The following is a 22,802-nucleotide window of genomic DNA, read 5'->3' as shown; positions in this document are numbered from 1 at the left end:
GCACTACTGTGACAGACTGTGAAGGTATGTGGGCTGCAGCACTGCTATTGTGGCACTACTGTGACAGACTGTGAAGGTATGTGGGCTGCAGCACTGCTATTGTGGCACTACTGAGACAGACTGTGAAGGTATGTGGGCTGCAGCACTGCTATTGTGGCACTACTGTGACAGACTGTGAAGGTATGTGGGCTGCAGCACTGCTATTGTGGCACTACTGTGACAGACTGTGAAGGTATGTGGGCTGCAGCACTGCTATTGTGGCACTACTGTGACAGACTGTGAAGGTATGTGGGCTGCAGCACTGCTATTGTGGCACTACTGTGTCAGACTGTGAAGGTATGTGGGCTGCAGCACTGCTATTGTGGCACTACTGTGACAGACTGTGAAGGTATGTGGGCTGCAGCACTGCTATTGTGGCACTACTGTGTCAGACTGTGAAGGTATGTGGGCTGCAGCACTGCTATTGTGGCACTACTGTGACAGACTGTTTAGGTATGTGGGCTGCAGCACTGCTATTGTGGCACTACTGTGTCAGACTGTGAAGGTATGTGGGCTACAGCACTGCTATTGTGGCACTACTGTGACAGACTGTGAAGGTATGTGGGCTACAGCACTACTGTGGTACTACTGTGACAGACTGAAGGGCTGTGGAGTGCAGCACTGAATCACACTGGATAACAACTGCCCAAAGAAGTTGTCATTGTCTATCTAAACAGTAGCATGAAATTGCACAGCACTTTACAGAGAAGATTGGCTCACTGGAACCTGTCCCTGCACTGATGGAGATTACAGCTAAAGTACTGGCCGCATGCAAATAGGAAGGGAAAGGGCTTAGCACAAAGGTTAATAAAAATGGAAAAGTTCTTAAAACAAAAATGCACAGTATTATTAGAATACATTAAATATATTTGTTAAAACCTGTAACTCAAAGGAAAAAAATAAATAAAAATAAAGCAACCACTACTTACCATCCTCAGTGAACTTCTTCCCATAGCAATCCAGACAGTGCTGAATCATCTCTCTAAATAAAAAACAAGTGGATACACTATAATACTCAAAAGCGTGTAATACATTTTAATTAATAGGCACTCTACAGACCCCAGATTCAATATTAAAGGCAGCACAGATGGTGTAATGGTTAGCATTACTGCCTGACAGCACTGAGGTCATGGGTTCAATTCCCACCATGGACCTGACTGTGTGGAGTTTGTAGATTCTTCCCGTACTTGCGTGGGTTTCCTCTGGGTACTCCCGTTTCCTCCCACAATCTCAAACTGTACCTGCAGGTTAAATTGGCTACGTTCGAAAAAAATAAAAACCCTAGTGCAGGCATTCCAAAGCACGGTCCTCAAGGCACACCAACAGTGCAGGTTTTAGTGATATCCAGGCTGCAGCACAGATGGTTAAATCAAAATAACTGAGCTACTAATTAAGTCACCTGTTCTGAAGCCTGGATATCACTAAAACCTGCACTGTTGGTGTGCCTTGAGAACCGTGGTTGGGAATGCCTGCCCTAGTGTGTTAGTGTGTGCGTATTCATGGGCAGACTAGATGGGCCAAGCGGTTCGTATCCGTCCTCAAATCTATGCTTTATATCTTGGCAAAAACCCAAAAGGTCACAGGAAACTTTTCGTTGTAGGAAAAAGGAAACTACAATAATAGCAAAAATGATTATTAAAACCACTTGAACGGCCGCCGCTTTCAGAGCATATGCAGGTAGAGTGCAGTCACTGCCAGGATTCAGCCCTAATTCCTAATTGTAGTTTATCTGTACGAAGCATTTTATTTGTCATGTCAAGACACTATGGGCCTAATTCACACCTGATCACTGTTGTGCTAAATCTCCAGGCGGCTGATTGTCGAACGACTGTGCATGCGTACGGATCATAATGCGCATACGCGAGGCAAAACTGCGAGAGAATCCTTCGTCTCTTTTGATCACTGGGCAAACGCAGGCTGATTGACAGGAAGAGGCCGTTTGTGGGTGGTAACTGGCCGTTTTCTGGAAGTGTCAGGAAAAATGCAGGCGTTCCCAAGCGTTATCAGGGAGGGTGTATGACGTCAGCTCCGGCCCCGATCAGCCTGATTCTATTGCACTGTAGGAGTAAGCCCTGGGATACGCATAGACTGGAAAAATCATTCGATGGTGAGTGAGGTGAGAACGGATTTGCAGCTGACCGGCGTTTGCAAAGCTTTTCGCACGGCGTACGCAGACTTGCACGGGGCGGATTTGTCACTCTGTCTGGGAGGCGACTATCTGACCACAAACCTCAGCAAATTCGCAGAGGAGTGATCAGGTCTGAATTAGGCCTCATGGTCAAGCAGGGCTCTCAGTTTATAGAAACACTTACATTTTAATAAATGTAATTAAAAATTAAAAGTAGTATATGGAGTTCCTAATACAGACCTAGGGGGATATCCAATTATCCCCATTAAAACATTGGGTCCGAAAAACGGCAATTTTCGGCCGTTTATCGGACTTTATTTCCGATGTTTCACCGATTTTTTTTTACAGCCTATCCTATTAAATCGGGTGTAAAAAAAAAATCTTTTCTCCCGAAAACACACAGGTTCAGTGAAACCTGTGTGTTTTCGGGTGAAACAGCCCCGTTTTCGGCTGAAAATGGGGCTGTTTCCGGGGTTTCTGCTTCGCCTGCCGGAGGCAGGCGAAACAAAATCCCAGATAAGCCGGCGCGTGCAGCGTCTTATCGGGGCTAATTAGATAGCCCCCGGCGGGACAATTAGCCCCGGTAAAAAAACGGGGCTAATTGGATATCCCCCATAATATCCAAAATGTAAATTTACACAGTTAAAAATATGTTAAAAATAGCTCAAAAGATGAGCAAAAAAATTAAAATTTAAAGTCAATAACTGCTGGTCCATTCCAACTGTATTTACAGTATGTCCTTATGCCTAAATTGCTTTATATTTGTAGATCAACACTTGTAGAATAAAATCTAATACAGGATCATGTAAATATATGTGACAGTCCAGTCGCACGTAATCACAATTGTATGTATGTACCCATTATATATGAATAAAGTCGCCAGATATTAACAGGTTCCCATCACATATGTTCCCATTTGAAATACCCCCGGGTTATGGTTATATTTCAGATGGGAACAGTTCAGACTCATCACTGCCCAGTGTGCTCCTGAGTAGCGGCTGTGTAAAAGGATTTGATGCAGCAGCTTGTGTCTGTGATAACCCGAGTAGGGTAACTCTGGCTCTTCCCATTCACATGACACATGTCTCTGCTGTTAGGTATTGGCTCAGCAGCCAAGATTGACGACTCACGAAAAATCGATAACAGGAGACTTGCTGTGTAGATGTTATGTCAGAAATTCCTGTTACAAACCAGCAGTGTGTACAAGATACAATGTTGCATGTGGCTAATTGGATAGTGTCCATGGTCGCTGTATTTGTCAGCACCTTCAGTTAGTAATACAGATACTAGATTCTCAGTACTAATTCTATCACGTTTCATTAATTACGAGGATACTTAGTTCTCTGCATAACACACCAGATAAATCACCACGGGGTAGATGGTATCAATCACTGAAAATAAACTGCGATACAGTACATCTCCCCTGCAATCCGCCCGCATAGCAGCATACTCGCCCTCCGTGGCAGCCCTTCTGCTATGACAGTGGCCCGGTGATGCAGAAACTTTCGGGATTATGCCCCGGGAGTATAAATGTAAATGCGCAGCCATTGGCCTGCACAAGCCCCAGGGAGCGTAGAGGGATCCTGTTGATGGCGTTGCCTGGCGGGCACACGCTCTGTAAAGTTGCTGCATGAGGTCACATCACAGCCCCACAGAATCCGCAGGTCCTCAGCAGAGAGCTCCGATATCTGCTGTGGACATTTTTAATACATACGGGTAATCCATATAAATTGTGGTAAGCCTCAGAAAATGGCAATTTTATGGGGTTTTCCCACATTTGTAGGATTTATACATCACCCACTATATGATTACACTGTACAGCAAGTTACAAAACTACAAAATATCACAATACTGTATATATGGCGAGAACATCATGAGCGTCACATTATAGTCACATGTGCACTTGGAGGACTGAGTGGCATAGCAATGCAGATATAGCATCAGGGCAGTACCAGACCATATACCCTCTCCCATCCAGTATTAATCTCTTACTCAGGCTCAAGAGGCCGAAGCTCGTCCAGACAAACTTTCAGAGGTACCCGGCTGAAGGACCACGACTCGGAGTCCATTAACTGGCTGATGTGATTCAGAAGCTTCATTTCATAATCAAAGTCCAGAAGTCTCCAAAATCCTAAAATATGATCAAACCAGACGCAGGATTAAATCGTTCCAATACACGACACACATTTTGTCATTCTGTCGGCCAACAAGGGTCATTTAGGTAACACTGCTCGTTTTTCACCCAATATAGCTAAAGAACATATGATTGGTTAATACAAACACACCTGCTTATAATAAGATTTTACTCACCGGTAAATCTATTTCTCGTAGTCCGTAGTGGATGCTGGGGACTCCGTAAAGGACCATGGGGAATAGACGGCTCCGCAGGAGACTGGGCACATCTAAAGAAAGCTTTAGGACTATCTGGTGTGCACTGGCTCCTCCCCCTATGACCCTCCTCCAAGCCTCAGTTAGGATACTGTGCCCGGAAGAGCTGACACAATAAGGAAGGATTTTGAATCCCGGGTAAGACTCATACCAGCCACACCAATCACACCATATAACTCGTGATAGGAACCCCGGTTAACAGTATGATAACAATGGAACCTCTGAATAGATGGTTCGCAATAACAACCCGATTTGTGTAACAACTATTTACAAGTATTGCAGACAATCCGCACTAGGGATGGGCGCCCAGCATCCACTACGGACTACGAGAAATAGATTTACCGGTGAGTAAAATCTTATTTTCTGACGTCCTAGTGGATGCTGGGGACTCCGTAAGGACCATGGGGATTATACCAAAGCTCCCAAACGGGCGGGAGAGAGCGGATGACTCTGCAGCACCAAATGAGAGAACTCAAGGTCCTTCTCAGCCAGGGTATCAAATTTGTAGAATTTTGCAACGTGTTTGCCCCTGACCAAGTAGCAGCTCGGCCAAGTTGTAAAGCCGAGACCCCACGGGCAGCCGCCCAAGACGAGCCCCCTTCCATGTGGAATGGGCTTTTACAGATTTAGGCTGCGGTAGTCCCACCGCAGAATGCGCAAGCTGAATAGTGCTACAAATCCAGCGCGCTATAGTCTGCTTAGAAGCAGGAGCACCCAGCATGTTGGGTGCATCTAGGATAAACAGCGAGTCAGTTTTCCTGACTCCAGCCGTCCTGGAAATATAATTTTTCAGGGCCCTGACTACGTCCAGTAACTTAGAATCCTCCAGGTCCCTAGTAGCCGCAGGCACCACAATAGGTTGGTACAAGTGAAAACCTGATACCACCTTCGGGAGAAAGCGAGGACGAGTCCTCAACTCTGCCCTATCCATATGGAAAGTCAGGTAAGGGCTTTTTTATGACAAAGCCGCCAATTCTGACACATGCCTGGCCGAAGCCAGAGCCAACACATAACCACTTTTCATGTGAGATATTTCAAATCCACGGTTTTAAGTGGCTCAAACCAATGTGATTCCAGGAACTTCAAAACCACATTGAGATCCCAAGGTGCCACTGGGGCACAAAAAAAAGGGCTGAACATGCAGCACTCCCTTACAACGTCTGAACTTCAGGCTGACATCCTTCCTGGCTTTGATCAGGATAAGAATGACTTCCTCCGGAATGCCTTTTTTACTCAGGATCCGGTGTTCAACCGCCATGCCGTCAATGCAGCCGCGGTAAGTCTTTGAACAGACAGGGCCCCTGCTGCAGCAGATCCTGTCTGAGTGGCAGAGGCCATGGGTCCTCTGAGATCAACTCCTGAAGTTCCAGGTACCAAGCCCTTCTTGGCCAATCCAGAACAATGAGTATAGTTCTTACTCCTCTTTTCCTTATCATCCTCAGTACCTTGGGTATGAGAGGGAGAGGAGGGAACACATAAACCGACTGGTACACCCGCGGTGTCACTAGAGCGTCCACAGCGATCGCCTGAGGTTCTCTTGACCTGGCGCAATATCTTTTTTATGGAGGCGGGACGCCAGCATGTCCACCTGTGGTCTTTCCCAACGGTTTACCAGCATTTGGAAGACTTCTGGATGAAGTCCCTATTCTCCAGGGTGGAGTCTGCTGCGGAAGTCTGCTTCCCAGTTGTCCACTCCCGGAATGAACACTGCTGCCAGTGCTACCACGTGATTTTCCGCCCAACGGGGAATCCTTGTGGCTTCTGCCATTGCCCTCCTGCTTCTTGTGCCGCCCTGCCGGTTTACATGGGCGAGCGCCGTGATGTTGTCTGATTGGATCAGTACGGCTGATTTTGAAGCAGGGGCCTTGTTTGGCTTACGGCCTTGTAAAGGGCTCTTAGCTCCAGAAAATTTATGTGAAGTGAAATCTCCTGTTTGGACCACAGTCCTTGGAATTTTACTCCCTGTGTGACTGCACCCCAGCGCCGAAGGCTGGCATCCGTGTTTACCAGGACCCAGTCCTGTATTCCGAATCTGCGGCCCTCTAGTAGATGAGCCCTCTGCAGCCACCACCGCAGCGACACCCTGGTTCTTGCCGACCGGGTAATCCGCTGCTGTATCTGGAAATGGGACCCGAACCATTTGTCCAACAGGTCCCACTGGAAAATCCTTGCGTGGAACTTTCCGAATGGAATTTCTTCGTACGAAGCTACCATTTTTCCCAGGACTCGTGTGCATTGATGTACCGACACCTGTCCCGGTCTTAGGAGGTTTCTGACTAGAGATGACAACTCCTCGGCTTTTTCCATTGGAAGAAACCCTTTTTTCTGGTCTGTTTCCAGAATCATTCCCAGGAACAGAAGACGCGTTGTCGGGACCAGCTGTGACTTTGGAATATTGAGAATCCAGCCGTGCTGTTGTAGCACTTCCCGAGAAAGTGCTACCCCCTTACCAACTGTTCCTTGGACCTCGCCTTTATCAGGAGATCGTCCAAGTACGGGATAATTAAAACTCCCTTCTTGCGAAGGAGTATCATCATTTCGGTCATTACCCATGGTAAAGACCCTCGGTGCCGTGGATAATCCAAACGGCAGCGTCTGGAACTGATAGTGACAGTCCGGTACCACAATCTTGAGGTACTCCTGGTGAGGAGGGTAAATGGGGACATGCAGGTAAGTATCCTTGATGTCCAGAGAGACCCTGTAATCCCCATCGTCCAGGATCGCAATAATCGCCCTGAGCGATTCCATCTTGAACTTGAATCTTTTGTTATATGTGTTCAAGGATTTTAAATTTAAGATGGGTCTCACCGAACCGTCCGGTTTCGGTACCACAAACATTGTGGAAAAGTAACCCTTTTCCTGTTGAAGGAGGGGTACCTTGATAATCACTTGCTGTGAATACAGTTTTTTGGATAGCCACCAACACTGTCTCCCTGGCAGAGGGAGTTGCCGGTAAGGCAGATTTTAGGAAACGGCGGGGGGGAGACGTCTCGAATTCCAGCCTGTACCTCTGAGATACTGTTTGAAGAACCCAGGGATCCACCTGTAAGCCCACTGTGTGCTGAAAATTTCTGAGACGGGCCCCCACCGTACCCGGGTCCGCCTGAGCAGCCCCAGCGTCATGCTGTGGACTTACCGGACGCAGGGGAGGACTTCTGCTCCCGGGAACTAGCTGTGTGCTGCAGCTTTTTCCCTCTACCTTTTCCTCTTGTCCCTATCTATAGTATAAATATTATCCGACAGGGAATCTGACCACGCAGCTGCCGCACTGCACATCCATGCCGAGGCAATAGCAGGTCTCAATATAATGCCCGTGTGTGTGTATATAGCTTTAAGGGTAGTTTTCTGCTTTCTATCAGCAGGTCCTTCAGGGCGGCCGTATCCGTGACGGTAGTGCCACCTTTTTTTTATAAGCGTGTAACCGCTTTATCTACCCTAGGGGTTATTTCCCAACGTGACCTATCCTCTGGCGGAAAAGGGTACGCTGCTTAGAAATTATCAATTTCTTATCGGGGGAAGTCCACGCTTCCTCACACACCTCATATCAATTCCTCAGATGCAGGAAAACTACTGGTAGTTTTCTGTCACCAAACATAATACCGTTTTTTGTGGTATCTGGGGTATTATCAGAAATGTGTAATACATTTTTCATTGCCTCAATCATGTAACGGGTGGCCATATTGGAAGGTACACTAGTCTCATCGTCGTCGACACTGGAGTCGGTATCCGTGTCAACATCTGTGTCTGCCATCTGAGGTAGCGGGCGTTTTAGAGCCCCTGATGACATGTGAGACGCTTGGACAGGCATAAGCTGAGCAGCCGGCTGTCCTATGTCGTCAAACCTTTTATGTAAGGAGTTGACACTGTCACGTAATTCCTTCCATAAGTCCATCCACACCGGTGTCGACCCCGCAGGGGGTGACATCCCATTCACAGGCATTTGCTCCGCCTCCACATCATTATCCTCATCATACATGTCGACACAGCAGTACCGACACACAGCACACACACAGGGAATGCTCTGACAGAGGACAGGACCCCACAAAGCCCTTTGGGGAGACAGAGGGAGAGTATGCCAGCACACACCAGAGCGCTATATATCACAGGGATATCACCTATAGAGAGTGTTTTCCCTTATAGCTGCATAATATATATATATATATATATACTGCGCCTAATTTGTGCCCCCCCTCTCTTTTTAACCCTTTTCTGTAGTGCAGGACTGCAGGGGAGAGTCAGGGAGCGATCCCTCCAGCAGAGCTGTGAGGGAAAATGGCGCCAGTGTGCTGAGGGAGATGGCTCCGCCCCTTTTTCGGCGGGCTTTCTCCCGCTATTGTAAAAGTTCTGGCAGGGGTTAATAAACACCTATATAGCCCCTGGTGCTATATATGATGTCAGTTCGCCAGCCAAGGTGTTAATATTGCTGCTCAGGGCGCCCCCCTCCCCCAGCGCCCTGCACCCATCAGTGACCGCAGTGTGTGGTGTGCATGAGGAGCAATGGCGCACAGCTGCAGTGCTGTGCGCTACCTTGGAGAAGACAGAAGTCTTCAGCCGCCGATTTTCCGGACCACCTTCTTGCTTCTGGCTCTGTAAGGGGGACGGCGGCGCGGCTCCGGGAACGGACGACGAGGTCGGGTCCTGTGTTCGATCCCTCTGGAGCTAATGGTGTCCAGTAGCCTAAGAAGCCCAAGCTACCACCACTTAGGTAGGTTCGCTTCTTCTCCCCTTAGTCCCTCGGTGCAGTGAGCCTGTTGCCAGCAGGTCTCACTGAAAATAAAAAACCTAACATATACTTTCTTCCTAGGAGCTCAGGAGAGCCCCTAGTGTGCATCCAGCTCAGCCGGGCACAGAAATCTAACTGAGGCTTGGAGGAGGGTTATAGGGGGAGGAGCCAGTGCACACCAGATAGTCCTAAAGCTTTCTTTAGATGTGCCCAGTCTCCTGCGGAGCCGTCTATTCCCCATGGTCCTTACGGAGTCCCCAGCATCCACTAGGACGTCAGAGAAAATACAAAGAAGATATTGATAATGTATTATTTGTATTTTTCATATACTTTATATAGCCAAAACTCTGGCGTATATGTTAGTATGACAGGAAAGGCTCTGCCTCACCTGACCGCACATCACAGTGATTTAAGATGTATTAAGCTATACTTGCAGATACTGTAAAATACCTGTTCTTATTACTGTCTGAAAAATATTGCATCATGTGTTCGAAGTGGTTCCAATAAACAGAACAGTCTCCGTTAATACACTAGGAGAGTCAGTTTTAATACAGTTCACTATACAACATGGATTTTAATCCTGTAAAGCCTGAAATAACGTACACAAGAAAAGTCCACCACCGATTATTGCATAGTACGATTATTGCATATTTGATCTAATTGACCATATATTACCATTAATACTGCAGGCATGTATGACTTTCAGGTGTTCCAATAATTCTTCGTAGCTTGCTTGAATCAAGCTGAGCAGGTCCTCAGTTTTGTACTAGTGCCGAATAAGACACAAATTCATGTTAATTCTGGTTCCGCAAACATAAGTTACAAGATTTCAGGGCTGCATTATACAGACAAATTGCAGCAAGGGATTTAGAACGGCAGCTTTTCATATGGGAAAGGTTTTATATGGTAATAAGCAGCTGGTCTCGCTACTGCGTCACAAAGACTTGTGTCATGCTTCGAACAGGCCAAATTACCACCTAGAGCTGCAGTAAACTAGTGAGAACCCTAACGTAGAGGAATGGCAGAGACAGACGACACATTTACAGGTTACACTAATAGTACATGTGCGTTGGACACTGTGGTAGAAACTAATTATATGAACATTAATCATTCATGACAAAGGTGATTTGGCAACAAAAGGTGCTGAAAAGAAGGTGAAATGTGGCCGCATTACTGTCCTCACCAGCTGAATGTTCTGGCTTGTGTCTCGCTCATTCTCTGGTCCTTCATAAGGGTTTTCTAGTAGAAGTTTCTTTAGGTTCCTTAGTTTAGGCCTGCACCTTTTCAGCTCCCAGTAGTGACTAGAGAAGCCAGCAACCTGCAACACAAAGCCGATCTGTGACATAAATAATAGCAGAATAAGGGTGGTATTCAAATGATATATCACGCTCAAATCTCCTTTCTAAAAGGATCCCAGTTATCGCACCCATAGTAATCAGGTTTAACTGCGTAAAAGAATTCAAAAGAAATTGGTTGCGACTCAGCACCAATCAAAGAGTATCTTAGTTCACTCGACAAAATACCAGCATTCATAGAATAATGTGACTAATTGTCATTGTAAAAACTGCTGGAGGTGCACCAAAAAGTCAACCTAGAGCAGTGATCTCCTACCGGTAGCTCGCCGTAGTATTTTCGGTAGCTCACAGAGTGCACGGGCTTGGGCAGTCACTGGCACGCCTCCTCCCTTCATTTTTAATATGGTGCCGGCCGTCAGCCAATCAGAGCTCGTGGACCGGCAGTGGCGGCACCTGATTGGCTCACTTACCGGCACCATATTTTAAATGCCCCCCACCGCCGGAGACTCTGTCACCCTCATCGCAGCCGCTCTCCGGACATCACAGGAGAGGTGCGTGCTGCACTCTCCTCCCCTTCCGTCACTCATACAGGAGGAGCAGCACCGGTGGCAGTAGAAGAAGCCGGTAAGGGTTAGCACTGTGTGGGGCACTGTATCGGACACTGCGGGGAAGGGCATTTTATCTGGCGCTGCGGGAGGCATTTTAAATGGCACTGCAGGGGGAATTGTATCTGGCACTGGTGGGGGGCATTATTTGTGTATCTGGCACCACTATTTGTGTATCTGGCACTGCTGGGGGGCATTTGTGTATCTGGCACTATGCGCGCGGGGGGGGGAATTATTTGAAGTTGTGAGGCCACACCCACTTTCGCAGGCAAGCACGCGCACTGGGGGGAGGGGGTAGCTCCTTCAGAGTTTTTATTTTCCGAAAGTAGCTCACACCCCAATTAAGGTTGGAGAACACTGACCTAGAGTATAAAGACCTTTATTTGGAGCACTCTTTTTTGAAAACAAAATTGTAGTAGACTTATAAGTCAGTAAGGTTGTAATGTATAAAATTTAGCTTTCAGTTCATTAAAAATAAGATTTTAAACTTACCGGTAAATCTTTTTCTCGTAGTCCGTAGAGGATGCTGGGGACTCCGTAAGGACCATGGGGATAGACGGGCTCCGCAGGAGACATGGGCACTTTAAGAAAGAATTTAGTTCTGGGTGTGCACTGGCTCCTCCCTCTATGCCCCTCCTCCAGACCTCAGTTAGAGAAACTGTGCCCAGAGGAGATGGACAGTACGAGGAAAGGATTTTGTTAATCCAGGGTAAGATTCATACCAGCCCACACCAATCACACCGTATAACTCGTGATAACAACCCAGTTAACAGTATGAAAACAACATAGCATCATTCAGGACCGATGCAACTATAACATAACCCTTATTGAAGCAATAACTATATACAAATATTGCAGAAGTTGTCCGCACTTGGGACGGGCGCCCAGGATCCTCTACGGACTACGAGAATGCTGGGGACTCCGTAAGGACCATGGGGATTATACCAAAGCTCCCAAACGGGTGGGAGAGTGCGGATGACTCTGCAGCACCGAGTGAGCAAACATGAGGTCCTCCTCAGCCAGGGTATCAAACTTATAGAATTTTGCGAAGGTGTTTGACCCCGACCAAGTAGCAGCTCGGCACAGCTGTAGTGCCGAGACCCCTCGGGCAGCCGCCCAAGAAGAGCCCACTTTCCTAGTGGATTGGGCCTTGACCGATATAGGTAATGGCAATCCAGCCGTAGAATGCGCCTGCTGAATCGTGTTACAGATCCAGCGAGCAATAGTCTGCTTTGAAGCAGGGCCGCCAAGCTTGTTGGCTGCATACAGAACAAACAGCGCTTTTGTTTTCCGGACTCTAGCCGTCCTGGCTACATAAATTTTCAAAGCCCTGACCACATCAAGGGACCTCTAAGTCCCGTGTAGCCACAGGCACCACAATAGTTCATATGAAAGGATGAAACCACTTTTTAAAGGAACTGAGGACGTGTCCGCAATTCCGCTCTATCCATATGGAAAACCAGATAGGGGCTTTTATGTGACAAAGCCGCTAATTCCGACACTCGCCTAGACGAAGACCGGGCTAATAACATGACCACCTTCCACGTGAGACATTTCAACTCCACCGTTTTAAGTGGCTCAAACCAGTGTGACTTTAGGAAACTTAACACCACGTTAAGGTCCCAAGGCGCCACCAGAGGCACAAAAGGAGGCTGAATATGCAGTACTCCCTTTACAAAAGTCTGAACTTCTGGGAAAGAAGCCAATTCTTTTTGAAAGAAAATGGATAGGGCCGAAATCTGGACCTTAATGGAGCCTAATTTAAGGCCCAAATCCACTCCAGTTTGTAGGAAGTGAAGGAAACGGCCCAGATGGAATTCTTCCGTAGGAGCATTCTTGGTCTCACACCAAGAAACATATTTTCGCCATATACGGTGATAATGTTTTGCTGTTACTTCCTTCCTAGCCTTTATCAGCGTAGGGATAACCTCAACCGGAATGCCTTTTTCTGCTAGGATAAGGCGTTCAACCGCCATGCCGTCAAACGCAGCCGCGGTAAGTCTTGGAACAGACAGGGTCCCTGTTGCAACAGGTCCTGTCTTAGAGGGAGAGGCCACGGATCTTCCGTGAGCATTTCCTGCAGATCTGGATACCGGGTTTGTCGTGGCCAATCTGGAACAATGAGGATTGTTCTCACTCCTTTTCTTCTTATTATCTTCAACACCTTGGGTATGAGAGGAAGAGGAGGAAATACATAGACTGACCGGAACACCCATGGTGTCACTAGGGAGTCTACCGCTACTGCCCGAGGGTCTCTGGACCTGGCGCAATACCTCTGTAGCTTTTTGTTGAGGCGGGACGCCATCATGTCTATCTGTGGCAGTTCCCACCGACGCACAATCTGTGTGAAGACTTATGAATGAAGTCCCCACTCTCCCGGGTGTAGGTCATGTCTGCTGAGGAAGTCTGCTTCCCAGTTGTCCACTCCCGGAATGAAAACTGCTGACAGTGCGCTTACATGATTCTGGTGGCCTCCGCCATTGCCACTCTGCTCCTTGTGCCGCCTTGGCGGTTTACATGAGCCACTGCGGTGATGTTGTCCGACTGGATCAGAACTGGTTGGTCGCGAAGTAAGGTCTCCGCTTGACGTAGGGCGTTGTATATGGCCCTTAGTTCCAGGATGTTGATGTGAAGACAAGTCTCTTGACTTGACCAATGACCTTAGAAATTTCTTCCCTGTGTGACTGCTCCCCAACCTCGGAAGCTTGCATCCGTGGTCACCAGGATCCAATCCTGAATGCCGAATCTGCGGCCCTCGAGAAGGTGAGCACTCTGCAGCCACCACAGGAGTGACACCCTGGCCCTGGGGGACAGGGTGATCAACCGATGTATCTGTAGATGTGACCCGGACCACTTGTCCAGCAGATCCCATTGGAAAGTCCTCGCATGGAACCTGCCAAAGGGAATGGCCTCATATGACGCCACCATCTTTCCCAGGACTCGAGTGCACTGATGCACTGACACCTGTCTTGATTTCAAAAGGTTCCTGACCAGAGTCATATGTTCCTGGGCTTTTTCTATCGGAAGATAAACCCTTTTCTGGGTCGTGTCAAGAATCATGCCCAAGAAAGGCAGACGAGTCGTAGGAACCAACTGCGACTTTGGAATATTGAGAATCCAGCCGTGTTGCTGTAACACTTTCAGTAAAAGAGATACGCTGTTCAGCAACTGCTCTCTTGATCTCGCTTTTATGAGGAGATCGTCCAAGTACGGGATAATTGTGACACCTTGCTTCCGCAGGAGCACCATCATTTCCGCCATTACCTTGGTGAAAATCTTCGGGGCCGTTGAGAGACCAAACGGCAACGTCTGAAATTGGTAATGACAATCCTGTACCGCAAATCTTAGGTACGCCTGATGAGGTGGCTAAATGGGGACATGAAGGTACGCATCCTTTATGTCCAGTGACACCATAAAATCCCCCCCTTCCAGGCTTGCGATGACCGCTCTTAGCGATTCCATTTTGAACTTGAACCTTTTCAAGTATAGGTTCAGAGATTTTAAATTCAATATGGGTCTGACCGAACCGTCCGGTTTCGGGACTACAAACATGGTCGAATAATAACCCCTTCCCTGTTGAAGGAGGGGAACCTTGACCACCACCTGCTGAAAATACAATTTTTGTATTGCATTTAACACTATCTCCCTCTCTAGGGGGGAAGCTGGTAGGCACCTCTTCGAATTCCAGCTTGTAACCCTGAGACACAATTTCTATTGCTCAGGGATCCACCTGGGAGTGAACCCACATGTGGCTGAAATTCCAAAGACGTGCCCCCACTGGGCCCGACTCCACCTGTGGAGACCCAGCGTCATGCGGTGGATTTTGCAGAGGCCGGGGAGGACTTTTGTTCCTGGGAACTAGCTGTGTTGTGCAGCTTCTTTCCTCTGCCCCTACCTCTGGCAAGAAAGGACGCACCTCGGACTTTCTTGTTTCTTTGTGAACGAAAGGATTGCATTTGATAATGCGGTGCTCTCTTAGGCTGTGAGGGAACATAAGGCAAAAAATTTGACTTTCCAGCTGTAGCTGTGGAGACCAGGTCCGAGAGACCTTCCCCGAACAATTCCTCACCCCTGTAAGGTAAAACCTCCATATGCCTTTTTGAGTCGGCATCACCTGTCCATTGCAGAGTCCACAGGACCCTTCTGTCAGAAATCGACATAGCGTTTATTCTAGAACCCAGTAGACTAATGTCTCTTTGAGCATCTCTCATATATAGGACAGCGTCTTTAATATGCCCCAGGGTCAATAATACAGTATCCTTATCTAGGGTATCAAATTCCTCAGATAAGGTATCCGTCCATGCCGCTACAGCACTACATACCCAGGCCGACGCAATTGCCGGTCTTAGTAAGGTACCCGAATGTGTATAAATGGACTTCAGGGTACCCTCCTGTTTGCGATCAGCAGCATCTTTGAGGGTAGCCGTATCCTGGGACGGCAGGGCTACCTTTTTGGATAAGCGTGTTAAAGCTTTGTCCACCCTAGGGGAAGATTCCCATCGTAACCTATCCGTTGGCGGGAAAGGATACGCCATAAGAATCCGTTTGGAAATCTGCAGTTTTTTTATCTGGAGATTCCCAAGCTTTTTCACATAACTCATTCAGTTCATGTGAGGGGGGAAAAGTTACCTCCGGCTTTTTTCCCTTATACATATACACCCTCGTGTCAGGGACAGGGGTTTCCTCTGTGATGTGCAAAACTTCCTTTATTGCTATAATCAGATATCGAAGGGATTTAGCCAATTTTGGCTGTAACTGTGCATCATCGTAATCGACACTGGAGTCAGAATCCATGTCGGTATCTGTGTCAACAATTTGGGATAGTGGGCGCTTATGAGACCCCGACGGTCCCTGCGACATAGGGTCAGGCACGGGTTGAGACCCTGACCGCCCCAATGCATCAGCCTTGTCAAGTCTTTTATGTAAGGAATTAACATTATCATTTAAAACCTTCCACATATCCATCCAATCAGGTGTCGGCGCCGTCGGCGGAGACACCACAATCATTTGCTCCGGCTCCTCTCCCACATAGCCTTCCTTATCAGACATGTCGACACAAGCGTACCGACACACCACACACACACAGGGAATGTCCTTTCTGAAGACAGTTCCCCCACCAGGCCCTTTGGAGAGACAGAGAGAGAGTATGCCAGCACACACCCCAGCGCTATAATATCCCAGGAATAACACAGTAACTTAATGTTAACCCAGTAGCTGCTGTATGTATAGTTTTTGCGCCTAATTATGTGCCCCCCTTCTCTTTTCAACCCTCTTCTACCGTGTATCAGCAGGGGAGAGCCCGGGGAGCTTCCTCTCAGCTGTGCTGTGGAGAAAAAATGGCGCTGGCGAGTGCTGAGGGAGAAGCCCCGCCCCCTCAGCGGCGGGCTTCTGCCCCGCTTAAACAGTAATTTTAGCGGGGGCTCATACATATATACAGTACCCAGCTGTATACATGTGTTCCTTTTGCCAATATGAGGTCCCAAATGTTGCCCAGGGCGCCCCCACCCTGCGCCCTGCACCCTTACAGTGACCGGAGTATGTGAGGAGTGTGGAGCAATGGCGCACAGCTGCAGTGCTGTGCGTTACCTCTAGTGAAGATCATGAAGTCTTCTGCCGCCTGTGAAGTCTTCTTTCCTCCTCATACTCACCCGGCTTCTGTCTTCCGGCTCTGCGAGGGGGGCGGTGGCGCGGCTCTGGGACGGACTGCGAGGGTGAGATCCTGCGTACCAATCCCTCTGGAGCTAATGGTGTCCAGTAGCCCAAGAAGCAGGACCTATTTTCATAGAGTAGGGCTGCTTCTCTCCCCTCAGTCCCACGATGCAGGGAGTCTGTTGCCAGCAGAGCTCCCTGAAAATAAAAAACCTAACAAAATACTTTCTCTCAGCAAACTCAGGAGAGCTCACTGACAAGCACCCAGCTTCTCTGGGCACAGTATCAAACTGAGGTCTGGAGGAGGGGCATAGAGGGAGGAGCCAGTGCACACCCAGAACTAAATTCTTTCTTAAAGTGCCCATGTCTCCTGCGGAGCCCGTCTATCCCCATGGTCCTTACAGAGTCCCCAGCATCCTCTAGGACGTTAGAGAAATATATCATCCCCTAAACAAAATGGATTATTTAGAACTGATAAATATCAGAAATTATTGCAGCGCGGCAGGGCTAGCGGGAGTATAAATGCCGGTTCTATTGTGGACAAGAGAGTGCGCACTTGTTGTGTGTTCGTTAGATAACACAAAGGCCCAGAACACGATTGTTTACTCTTAAAATGATAATAATATAGAAAATCATGCAGTGATTATGCTAGAATAGTACACACTGGATTGAGCGTATACTGATAATCCGATATACATTCCTCCTAGTTGGGTAAACGGCGGGTTCCTGTTGGGGAAAAACAGAATGTCATTATCTCTATGAGGTGTCCCTGACTATCCTAGACCCCGACAGGTGGAACCATCAATTTACATACAATCTCCCGCATTAGTAGGTCAATAATTATCTCTCAAAGATGCCTCTGAATCGTCTATACCAAAACGGGTAAAATTATGTGCGACATGCCAAGTTCTCCAGCATCAATAATTCATATTGCTATTTGTAATCGCTGCGTCGGTATATCGAAGAGAAATGTGGTTTGGATAATGGCAGCAGGAGTGCCGAAAATGCAGATGGATCAGCTGTCAACATCAGACTGGAGTGTCCACAATAGAACCGGCATTTATACTCCCGCTAGCCCTGCCGCGCTGCAATCATTTCTAATATTTATCAGTTTTAAATAATTAATTTTGTTCAGGGGATGATATATTTTAATGAAATGAATAAAAGCTAAATTTTATACATTACAACCTTACTGACTTCTAAGTCTACTACAATTTTGTTTTCAAAAGAGTGCGCCAAATAAAAGTCTTTTTTTCTTTTCTTTATTTGTACCCTAGGTTACCTGCGTAAAGGGTTGGGTGCCCTCTCTACTCCGGGGGTAGCGAGCTGAAATGATTATACCACACACGTCAGCAGAAACAGAACGGGTGTGGAAGAGGGTGAAAAGAATTGAATACCGCCCTAAGTGTGCATTATTCCCTATCTGTTCTATAGATGTGGAGCGGCTACATATGCAGCTTCAAGAGATGTCTGCAATAATTAAGGTGGCCAAATATGCTGCAATCCACTCATTTCACCAAGACCAGTGGTCAGTTTCCAATACGAGGGGTGTGCGATAAGTTTTCGGATGTTCAGTGCATAGGTACAGTAGACACAATCTGACTGTCTGGTTGTGATCTGTAATCCCTGACTGAAGTTCCTCAGGGCACAGAACAGTATATAAGCAACACTGCATACCGAAGAAGACAGTATCTTCACTTCCTTCACAAACTCGTTATGGAGCTCAACAGAGCCCACTGGAGAACCATGATCTTCTACGACTGCAGAGTGGTCTGCAACAGCAGGAGAGTTTTGACCAATTGCGAGCTGCTTTTGGGAAGGAAGCACCATCCCGAACCACTGTGTTCGAGAGGTTTGCAGGATTTTATTGCAGGACACAGTCCCTGAAGATGAAGAGTGCTGTGGCTGACCTGTGCCCACCATCCCCAAGGACAACGTTGCTGCCGTGTGGGCCATAGTTGAGCTGGGCATCTGAGTGACCATGGCCAAGTTAGTGAAGGAGATAGGCATCTCATCAGGATCCATCCGCTTGATTCTCCACTAAAAGCTTGGCCTGAGCAAGGTTTCTGCAGGCTGGGTGCACCATCAGCTGATTTGAGAGCAGAAGGAGGCTCGGGTGACTTGGTGCTGGCCAAGTTTGATGGCGGTCACTCAAACTCTGTCTGGGAGATCATCAGAGGCGATAAATACTGGATCTATAGTTTTGTCCCCAGGACAAACAATAGTCAGCCAAGTGGAGGTACGCCGCCACAGAAGTTCTGAAGTTACCGCATCGTGGTCAAGCAGATGATGGCTATTTTTGTGGTAAAGACTGGCCACGTAGCTACTGTATGACTTGTGCAGCAGCGCCATCCAAGAAAACTGCGCCCTTCTCCATTATGTCAATGCAAAAGCCCACAAGTCCTGGAAAGACTAGGTGGATTTTTTGGCCCATGAAGACAGTAAAGAGCTTGGTCATCCGCCGTAACCTGACACAACTTCGTGTTCCCACAAATCAAGATGCGTGGGATTCGTTTGAGTCACCGGAAGCTGCCGTGGAGACCTTCATCCAGCATGTAGAACCTGGTTCGGACAAGTCCAGCTGCTTCACCATGCAACTTTGCATAGACTCCTCTGGCGAATGCTTTGAAAAAAATAGGATTTTGGTTACCTACCGGTAAATCCTTTTCTCGTAGTCCATAGAGGATGCTGGGGTCCACATTAGTACCATGGGGTATAGATGGGTCCATCAGGAGCCATTGGCGCTTTAAGAGTTTGAGAGTGTGGGCTGGCTCCTCCCTCTATGCCCCTCCTACCAGGCTCAGTCTAGAAACTGTGCCCGAAGAGACGGACATCTTCGAGAGAAGGATTTAACACAGATAGTGGCGAGATTTATACCAGCTCACACATACAAGGCACATCAAGCTAATTTAGCTTGAAAACTCAGCAACCGCTGAAAACATTACTTACCAAGTAACAATGCGGTACTCAACTAAAAATAAGATTTTACTTACCGGTAAATCTATTTCTCGTAGTCCGTAGTGGATGCTGTGGACTCCCTAAGGACCATGGGGAATAGACAGGCTCCGCAGGAGACATGGGCACTTTAAGAAAGACTTTAGATTCTGGTGTGCTCTGGCTCCTCCCTCTATGTCCCTCCTCCAGACCTCAGTTAGAGAAACTGTGCCCGGAAGAGCTGACAGTACAAGGAAAGGATTTTGGAATCCAGGGTAAGACTCATACCAGCCACACCACTCACACCGTATAACTTGTGATAACTTTACCCAGTTAACAGTATGAACAATCACAGAGCATCAGATAAACTCTGAAGCAACTATAACATAACCCTTATTTAAGCAATAACTATATACAAGCATTGCAGAAGAAGTCCGCACTTGGGACGGGCGCCCAGCATCCACTACGGACTACGAGAAATAGATTTACCGGTAAGTAAAAATAAGAATTTACTCACCGGTAATTCTATTTCTCGTAGTCCGTAGTGGATGCTGGGTACTCCGTAAGGACCATGGGGAATAGACGGGCTCCGCAGGAGACTGGGCACTCTTTAAAGAAAGATTAGGTACTATATCTGGTGTGCACTGGCTCCTCCCTCTATGCCCCTCCTCCAGACCTCAGTTAGGGAAACTGTGCCCGGAAGAGCTGACATTACTAGGAAAGGATTTGGAATCCAGGGTAAGACTCATACCAGCCACACCAATCACACCGTACAACTTGTGATAACTATACCCAGTTAACAGTATGAACAACAGCTGAGCCTCATTCAACAGATGGCTCAGAACAATAACCCTATAGTTAAGCAATAACTATATACAAGTATTGCAGAAGTCCGCACTTGGGACGGGCTCCCAGCATCCACTACGGACTACGAGAAATAGAATTACCGGTGAGTAAATTCTTATTTTCTCTGACGTCCTAGTGGATGCTGGGTACTCCGTAAGGACCATGGGGATTATACCAAAGCTCCCAAACGGGCGGGAGAGTGCGGATGACTCTGCAGCACCGAATGAGCAAACTCAAGGTCCTCCTCAGCCAGGGTATCAAACATGTAGAATTTTGCAAACGTGTTTGATCCCGACCAGGTAGCAGCTCGGCAAAGTTGTAAAGCCGAGACCCCTCGGGCAGCCGCCCAAGAAGAGCCCACCTTCCTCGTGGAATGGGCTTTTACTGATTTAGGATGCGGCAGTCCAGCCGCAGAATGTGCAAGTTGAATCGTGCTACAGATCCAGCGAGCAATAGTCTGCTTAGAAGCAGGAGCACCCAGCTTGTTGGGTGCATGCAGGATAAACAACGAGTCAGTTTTTCTGACTCTAGCCGTCCTGGAAACATAGATTTTCAGGGCCCGGACTACGTCCAGCAACTTAGAAGCCTCCAAGTCCCGAGTAGCCGCAGGCACCACAATAGGTTGGTTCAAATGAAACGCTGATACCACCTTAGGGAGAAATTGGGGACGAGTCCTCAATTCTGCCCTGTCCATATGGAAGATCATATAGGGGCTTTTACATGACAAAGCCGCCAATTCTGACACACGCCTAGCCGAAGCCAAGGCCAAAAGCATGACCACTTTCCACGTGAGATACTTCAACTCCACGGTCTGAAGTGGCTCAAACCAATGTGATTTTAGGAAATCCAACACAACGTTGAGATCCCAAGGTGCCACTGGAGGCACAAAAGGGGGCTGAATATGCAGCACTCCCTTAACAAACGTCTGAACTTCAGGCAGTGAAGCCAGTTCTTTTTGAAAGAAAATAGACAGGGCCGAAATCTGGACTTTTATGGATCCCAATTTTAGGCCCATAGTCACTCCTGACTGTAGGAAGTGCAGAAATCGACCCAGCTGAAATTCCTCTGTTGGGGCCTTCATAGCCTCACACCAAACAACATATTTTCGCCATATGCGGTGATAATGTTTTGCTGTCACATCCTTCCTAGCTTTTATCAGCGTAGGAATGACTTCAACCGGAATGCCCTTTTCCATCAGGATCCGGCGTTCAACCGCCATGCCGTCAAACGCAGCTGCGGTAAGTATTGGAACAGACAGGGCCCCTGCTGCAGCAGGTCCTGTCGGAGCGGCAGAGGCCAAGGGTCCTCTGAGATCATTTCTTGTAGTTCCGGGTACCAAGTTCTTCTTGGCCAATCCGGAACGATGAGTATAGTTCTTACTCCTCTCTTTCTTATTATCCTCAGTACCTTTGGTATGAGAGGAAGAGGAGGGAACACATAAACCGATTGGTACACCCACGGTGTCACTAGAGCGTCCACAGCTATCGCCTGAGGGTCCCTTGACCTGGCGCAATATCTTTTTAGCTTTTTGTTGAGGCGGGACGCCATCATGTCCACCTGTGGCCTTTCCCAACGATTTACAATCAGCTGGAAGACTTCTGGATGAAGTCCCCACTCTCCCGGGTGGAGGTCGTGCCTGCTGAGGAAGTCTGCTTCCCAGTTGTTCACTCCCGGAATGAACACTGCTGACAGTGCTATCACGTGATTCTCCGCCCATCGGAGAATCCTTGTGGCCTCTGCCATTGCCATCCTGCTTCTTGTGCCGCCCTGTCGGTTTACATGGGCGACCGCCGTGATGTTGTCTGACTGAATCAGCACCGTCTGATTTTGAAGCAGGGGTTTTGCTTGGCTTAGGGCATTGTAAATGGCCCTTAGTTCCAGAATATTTATGTGTAGGGAAGTTTCCTGACTCGACCATTGTCCTTGGAAGTTTCTTCCCTGAGTGACTGCCCCCCAACCTCGGAGGCTTGCATCCGTGGTCACCAGGACCCAGTTCTGAATGCCGAATCTGCGGCCCTCGAGAAGATGAGCACTCTGCAGCCACCACAGCAGAGACACCCTGGCCCTCGGGGACAGGGTGATCAACCGATGCATCTGAAGATGCGATCCGGACCACTTGTCTAACAGATCCCACTGAAAGATCCTTGCATGGAACCTGCCGAAGGGAATTGCTTCGTAAGAAGCTACCATCTTTC

General features: G+C 47.9%; 1 protein-coding gene across 3 annotated transcripts in view; it reads right to left on the bottom strand.

The window, feature by feature from the left end:
- The window catches only part of DSCC1 (DNA replication and sister chromatid cohesion 1), a 54,487-nt gene that overhangs the window by 5,311 nt on the left and 26,374 nt on the right, over positions 1-22,802 (bottom strand). For all 3 annotated transcript variants that reach the window (XM_063924452.1, XM_063924453.1, XM_063924455.1), the window contains exons 4-7: positions 10,462-10,596; positions 9,954-10,044; positions 4,160-4,298; positions 969-1,021 (exon numbers count right to left, since the gene is read on the bottom strand). In XM_063924452.1, coding sequence (XP_063780522.1) covers positions 969-1,021; positions 4,160-4,298; positions 9,954-10,044; positions 10,462-10,596 — 418 coding nt within the window. The remainder of the gene's footprint in view (positions 1-968; positions 1,022-4,159; positions 4,299-9,953; positions 10,045-10,461; positions 10,597-22,802) is intronic.

This window comes from Pseudophryne corroboree, chromosome 5 (genome assembly GCF_028390025.1).
Source record: "Pseudophryne corroboree isolate aPseCor3 chromosome 5, aPseCor3.hap2, whole genome shotgun sequence".
In the NCBI taxonomy this organism is placed as follows: Eukaryota; Metazoa; Chordata; class Amphibia; order Anura; family Myobatrachidae; genus Pseudophryne; species Pseudophryne corroboree.
This window is presented reverse-complemented; position numbering and strand designations above follow the sequence as displayed.